Source organism: Budorcas taxicolor, chromosome 5 (genome assembly GCF_023091745.1).
Source record: "Budorcas taxicolor isolate Tak-1 chromosome 5, Takin1.1, whole genome shotgun sequence".
Classification (NCBI taxonomy): domain Eukaryota; kingdom Metazoa; phylum Chordata; class Mammalia; order Artiodactyla; family Bovidae; genus Budorcas; species Budorcas taxicolor.
Window position 1 is genome coordinate 101,797,291 of NC_068914.1, and position 6,465 is coordinate 101,803,755.

The 6,465-nt window shown below is 50.1% G+C and overlaps 1 protein-coding gene across 2 annotated transcripts; it reads right to left on the reverse strand.

Moving 5' to 3' along the window:
* Positions 1 to 281: 281 nt before the first annotated feature.
* Positions 282 to 4,523, reverse strand: SUOX (sulfite oxidase). Of its 2 annotated transcripts, none has more exons than XM_052640518.1 (4): positions 4,475 to 4,523; positions 2,998 to 3,057; positions 2,568 to 2,745; positions 282 to 2,136 (listed from the first exon to the last, which is right to left on the reverse strand). In XM_052640518.1, exons 2-4 carry the CDS (start codon positions 3,045 to 3,047, stop codon positions 727 to 729), a joined length of 1,638 nt encoding a protein of 545 aa, XP_052496478.1. In that variant the 5' UTR covers positions 3,048 to 3,057; positions 4,475 to 4,523; the 3' UTR covers positions 282 to 726. The 2 variants fall into 2 exon arrangements, with proteins under 2 accessions (XP_052496478.1, XP_052496479.1); XM_052640519.1 differs by lacking the exon at positions 4,475 to 4,523 and adding an exon at positions 3,782 to 3,841.
* Positions 4,524 to 6,465: the final 1,942 nt, after the last annotated feature.

The following is a 6,465-nucleotide window of genomic DNA, read 5'->3' on the forward strand; positions in this document are numbered from 1 at the left end:
AAATTTATAAAAATTTCCTCTTGGAGGGGTATCTTGAGGTCATTCACCTAAGTGGCCCTGCAGACACCGACAGACTTCAGAGAAGGAAACCCCACTGCATGACTTCCCTTCACCTTTTGTTTTGGTTTCTCAAGAGGTATCCCAGTACCAGTGCATTTCCCTCCCTTCAATTTGCTCATTCCCCGCCTCAAGAAGTCCCCCAAATAATCTTAAAAAAATTTTTCAGAGTGATAGTCTTAAACAGATATTTTATTGATGTATTTAGAAAAGTGGAACTATAAAGGGAGAGGGTTGTGTTGTGCTCTTCACAACCCTTGGCAACCTAGAGGCAGTAAAAAGTTACATGTACACATGTTCTCTGAAGAATCCCAAGGACAAAGGCAAAATAAGGCCTCAATGGTGACAGTCATTAGAAATGGAGATAGGGTAGATAGAGAAAACAGTGCTTATTTCCAGAATTACTTTTCCTGTTTCTAGCCCTTTGCTCCAATAGCTCTTACCTTCTGGCACAGGGTCAGTGGCCTGTGACTATAACATAGTGTCCAAGGAGGAATGAGTGCCTAGGTGGAAATGTGTGAGGAATGTATTTGTGTGTGGCTTCAGAATGCATAGTCAGGATTGTGATCCAAGACATGGAGAGGAGGTGGAGGGAAAAGATTTTTTGTGGTAATGAGGCCAAAGAATGGGTATGGAAAGAGGCTCAGAATGTGGTTCTGTTTCACCTTCTCATGGGGCAACATGGACATGGACACGGTGCCAGGCATTGTTGAGCACCCCTCGCAGGTTCCAGATTGGGGCCACCGTGTCTGGCTGCACATTGTAGCTCTCATCTACAGCCTTACAGACAATGTTCAGTTCCTTTATCCCAGCTGGCAAAGGGGCTTGCAGATGCCATAGTCGCCAGGCCCAGGCCTTTCGGGCACGCTGCTCCTCTCCTTCCAGCTCAGCCACTTGCCAGGTTAGGCCCCCATCCAGAGACACATCCACCCTGACCACAGCTCTTCCTCCACCACTCCATGCATAGCCTTTGACAGTCACCTCCCCTGACCCTATTGTCTCCCCTTCTTTGGGTTGTGTGATGGCTGACTGGATAGGAAGTTCTTGGATAGATGGAGCCGAATCAAAATCTACAGTGTCCCAGTCCACAGATGGAGAAAAGCCTTTGTAATCCCGCCGCTGCCAGTGGCTGAAACTTTCCTCTGGTTCCACACTCACTTTGCCCAGCCATTTGACATGGCGGGCACCCACCACACCAGGAACCACCACTCGCACAGGAAAGCCATGGTCACGAGGCAGAGGCTGCCCATTCATCTCATATGCCAGCAGGACCTCAGCTTCAGGGTCCATGGCCCGAGCGAGAGGGATGGACGCTCCATAGGCAGTCCCTGTGGGGTCTGAGTCCAGTCCCTCAAAGCAGACATGGGCCTCAGTTTCACAGAGCTGGTGACCAGCCTGGGCTAACACATCACAAAGCCGTGCCCCAGCCCAGCGCGCAGTGCTAATGGCCCCTAAACTCCACTCCAGACCTCTTACTTCTTTGAACTGAGTCATCTCGGAGCGCCGGTTGCCAGCACACTGCAGAGTGACTGTAATCTCGTGCTTAGGGAACTGGTACAAGTCATCCAGGGACAGGCACAGTGACTGACCCCCTGGTGGCCCTACTACATTCAGGCGATAGGTGTCTGGGTCCACGTTAGGTACAGGTAAATGATTCCGGGTGAAGAAGATAGGGTTGGGTGTGATGTAGTTTTCTGTCAGCAGCTCAGCAGGGGGCTCCGCATTAAAGGGGCACTGGGTGTTGACCTTCAGGGCTGAGTGACGTATAGGATCATCCACATAAGGATCAGAAGTCTTCAAGATGGAGGGTGCCTTGTCGTCAGGGCTCAGCTCCCCAATCTTGTACTGAGCTAGTATCTCTCGCACGTGCGGCTGGTTGTGAACAGCATAGAGGGCCCAGAAGGGCTCTAAAGGACCCCCGGCTGCTAGCATCAGCTTTGATGCCCCCCCTGGGTGTATGTCCACAAATTCTGTGATATCAAAGACCTCACAGCCCAAAGTCACCCAGACCCCAGTCTCAGGGCTGCAGTGGGATTTTACTTCCTCCCTGGTATATTTGCGTGGTGACTCTTGAGAAGCCTGAGGCAAAAGGGAACAGAATGTTAAGAAGAAATCACTCTACCTCACTCTGACCCTGTGCTTCCCTGATGGCTCAGATGGTTAAGAATCTGCCCACAATGCGAGAGACCTGGGTTTGATCCATGGTTCAGGAAGATCCCCTGGAAAAAGGCATGGCAACCCACTCCAGTATCTGTCCTGGAGAATTTCATGGACAGAGGAGCCGGATGAGGTCCATGGGGTTGCAAAGAGTCAGACACAACTGAGTGACTAACACCCTGACCCAACCCACAAAGTTATGGCCACTGGGAAGGTAGAAGATTCCATGTGTGCTGTGCATGAAGACCATGAAGGCTGTGTAATCATGGGGTCTGTGGTAAAGCCTGGGTTGCCTGGGGAACTCACTCAGGCCCCTTAGTTCTGATAGTGAAGTCCCTTCCTTCCCTACTTACCCTGCACTGCTGGTCATGACAGGCCAACACTGCCCCGAGGCCTAGCAGCGTGCCCATGACTCTCCATCTCCTGGTGCTGGAGTGACCACCAGAGAAGGTGAAGCTGGAGCGCTGGGGCTGAAAAGAATCATTTGTACAGCAGGCCCGAATGCAGAGCCTTGCCGGGGTTGACTTGAGTCTGGAAGAGAGAGAAGTCTTAGTAGCACACTTCTGATCATAAGAAAGGGCTGGGGAAAGCCTAGGGTGTACCTTCCCAGGTTAGCCATTGGTTCCTTCAGTTGGGACTTAGTTTCTCAGGGATGGGTGGGACAAGTGAGATGTGGCTTTCCCTTTCCTCCCAGGCCACTATCTCAACCATCTTATCTGGCAGTTAAGATAAGTGTCATAAACTACTTAAAAGGAGATATGGACTAGGAACTGGATGGCCTACCTGTAGGCCTGTTGGAGCCCTGGGGCCACAGCTCTGTGCAGCAGCAGCATTATGGCAGACCTAGGATAGGAGGAAGATTCCAGGATCAAGATAGGGAGTTCTGGGAGGTGATGAGATTAGGGCAGCTTGAGGCAATGGGTAGGAGGATGACACAGAGACCAGCTAGGAGCTCTCTGGACAAATGGGGAAGCTTTTTCTGTGGTAATGAGGCCAAAGAATGGGAGTAGGGGTCCAAATGGGCCCTTAGAGAAAACCTGGAGGAGTTCAGAGACAGAATATGCTGACAGGATGGAAAGGAACAGGGGGTGGGAGGGAGTCCTCTGAGAATCACCTGTTCTACACCCTCTACTCTCTACTTTGTCCACTACAGAGAACAATGGGAGCCAGAAGTCTGTTGTCCCGTTTGCCAGTTTATTCTTTCTGAAGCTAGCAGAGGACAACTGAGGGGTATGCTCACATAAAAGGAGACAAAAAAGTAAAACTATAGATAGTGGCAGCCTAATGAGGTAAAGGAAGCTCAGATTCTGGAGTCAAAAACTGCTTTGCGTTTATAAAAACCAGTCCTGCCATTAACCAGTCCTGTTCCTGGGCAAGATACCAGGCCTCTCTGAATCTGTGTCCTCATCTGTGAAATGAGATCTACCTAGCAGAGTTGCTGTGATGTGCAAACAAGTAATAACATTGTCATTGAAGGACTTTCCCTCCTCTCCCTCCGCCCACCCCTAAAAAAATGAAAATTGAACCCAGCTGGGAACTGGATCCCAACGTGGGTCCACACCCCTACCTTGTCTATGCCATTTCAGTGAGCTCAGCAAATTCAGTAGTTAATGGCCAGGGTGTCAGGGAACTGGCTAGAGAAGGAAGAAGGTAATTTTTCTGCTCTGGCTCGCAGCGGCTTTTTCTTTATAGCACTGAGCAGGTCACTGATCTCAGGAGGGCCAATGTTGGGGATGGGGTGGGATGAGAAGCGTCAGAATTGCTGATGTGATGCAAGAAAGCTAGGAGTAGGAGCAGAGGCTGCACTGTACTCCCGGGCCTTGGGACCCTCACTCTCCCTCCCACTTCCCATCAGTGCCAGCAGCCCACTCTATGCTGGAGCGGTGAGGTAGAGCTGACTCAGCCCAAGGTCCCAGTCTTGGGAGAAGCAGTCTTCTGCTACAGAACAGATGACACCCCCGTGCGCGGGTGGTGACCAGTCACTCCCCAGGGTCACTTTGGGCAGAACATGGATATTTTACCGGGTAGCAAGCAGCTGGCTCCATGTCACTGCCTAACAGCTGGCCCGAGAGTATTTTGTAGCAATAGCAATAGCCCACGGCCCCAGGAGCACCCGGCTAGCGGGGGTGGAGGCGGATACCGGCAGTTTTGCTGTGCCTGGGATCCGGAGCACCCCTGGGTGCCAAGCCCCCGCCCGGCCACCGCTTAGGTTATTGGCCTTGCCCCCTCCTATTCCCTTTCCTGGCCCCAGGCTCCTTACCCGGCTCAACGTACGCTGGGTGGCTGTTTTACCCGCTCCGCACCCAGCTGCTATCGGCGAAGGGGCGGGGCCTGCGCCATGACGTTGTTGCGGAGTAAAGGACCACTCTCACCCCTCGGCTCGTCCCCCAGCCATTGGCGGGCGGCGGGCCGCCTCCCAGCTGCTGTGCCCGCCTCCTGGTGGCCAAGGAAGGCCGGGCGCCACCCCGGCTTGGAGATAGGACGGGCTGTCTTTCCTTCTACCCTCGCCAGACGAGGAGTGGGACCCTCAGGATGTTCGGGACCCGAGCAGTATAAGATGATGACTCCCAAGGGTTGGGCTGAGAGGTGCTCCCGCCCCGCTCCTCCCCGCCCGCTGAGACACAAGGTGCTTTCGCTAGAGGCCTCGGCATCCAGTCGGCTCCCGGTGGTGAGCTCCGCCTCTTGTCAAGCATGTCTGTTGCAACCACAGCCCTGTTTGTCTTTTAGAGAAAACAAGATCAAAAGCTCAAGTCTTTTATTTTCAGGAATGAGGGCAGAAATGGAGTCTAAACACTGGTTCAAAGGCTTGGAGATTCCTTGGTCTAACAATTTCTCCTCAAATTGTAGAAATAACAACACTGAATAACCACATTTTATATTTTGCTTTGTTGTCAATTTATTTTAAAAGGTCGTTATTTAATGACATTTTAACATCCCAAAGTAGGAAGCATTATAGTTGCTCATAATATCAGAGTAAAGGACACTAACATAAATTGTTTGCTATTATCCTTCCTGGTAGGCTGCAGTCCATGGGGTCGCTAAGAGTGGGGCACGACTGAGCGACTTCACTTTCACTTTTCACTTTCATGCATTGGAGAAGGAAATGGCAACCCACTCCAGTGTTCTTGCCTGGAGAATCCCAGGGACGGGGGAGCCTGGCGGGCTGCCGTCTATGGGGTCACACAGAGTCGGACACGACTGAAGCGACTTAGCAGCAGCAGCAACAGGGAAAACTTGTCGTTGGCGAGCTATGGACCTGGGGCAAACGTACCCAACACTGCCCTCTAGAGGTGAGAAGGCTGAGTTACAACCTTACTTTAAACGTCGACTGAGCGACCAACACTTTCACTTTTTTTCCCCAACTTTAACTTTGGAAGATCATTTCCCCTCCTTCCCTTTCTTCTTTCCAAAACTGAACTAGAAGAGCTTTTACTAAAAATGGATAAGTCGTGTGGGGGTGGTGTGCAATACTAAGAAATATAAAGAAAGGGGAACTGACAGTGAAACGGTAATTTGGCTCTAAGGTTTTTGGAAAAAAAGATTCCCAATTTAACTGTACAATTTAATCATCAGACAGGCCTGATACCCAACCTATCCTTCCAGTCTTAAAAAACAGGCTCAGTCCAAGGATACAGAGGAATCAGTTAAGGATTATCTGAAGGCATGGGATGAGATTTCTGCCTTGTAACTGTCACCCTACATAAAGCTACACACAGGCTTTATAGAATTGACCTTTTACATCTCAAAAATTTTCATTTTACAGAGGAAACTGAGGCAGAGAACAGCTAATTAACTTGACTAAGGCCATAGTTAATAAACTGTCAGAGGTGGGACTGAATTCCAGGCTGTCTTTTCTGTCCTTCAGATTCTTTGGAATGTAAAACTCCTCCTGCAACCACACCTAATTTTTTCTCTGTATCAGTCTCCCCGACCACTTCCACTTACACTGTGAGGGTCAGAGCTTCAAGAATACAGTAGAAAAGGAGTAGAATTTCCTGCTGAAATTTTCCTGTTGGGGTAGAAGTTACATGATCAATCAACAATGTTAATTCAGTGATTTTTAAAAAAATTTCTTTAGGTCATGGACCCCTTTGAGATACTAATTAAGGCAGTGGGCCCTCTCCCTAGAGAGGTGCACATAAATTTTTGCATAATACTTAAAAGTATTCACAAACACCACCTCTCCCTCCAGTCTCATCAACTGTTTGCCCGTAGGTCCAAACATAGATGACCACCCCCTTCCATATATAC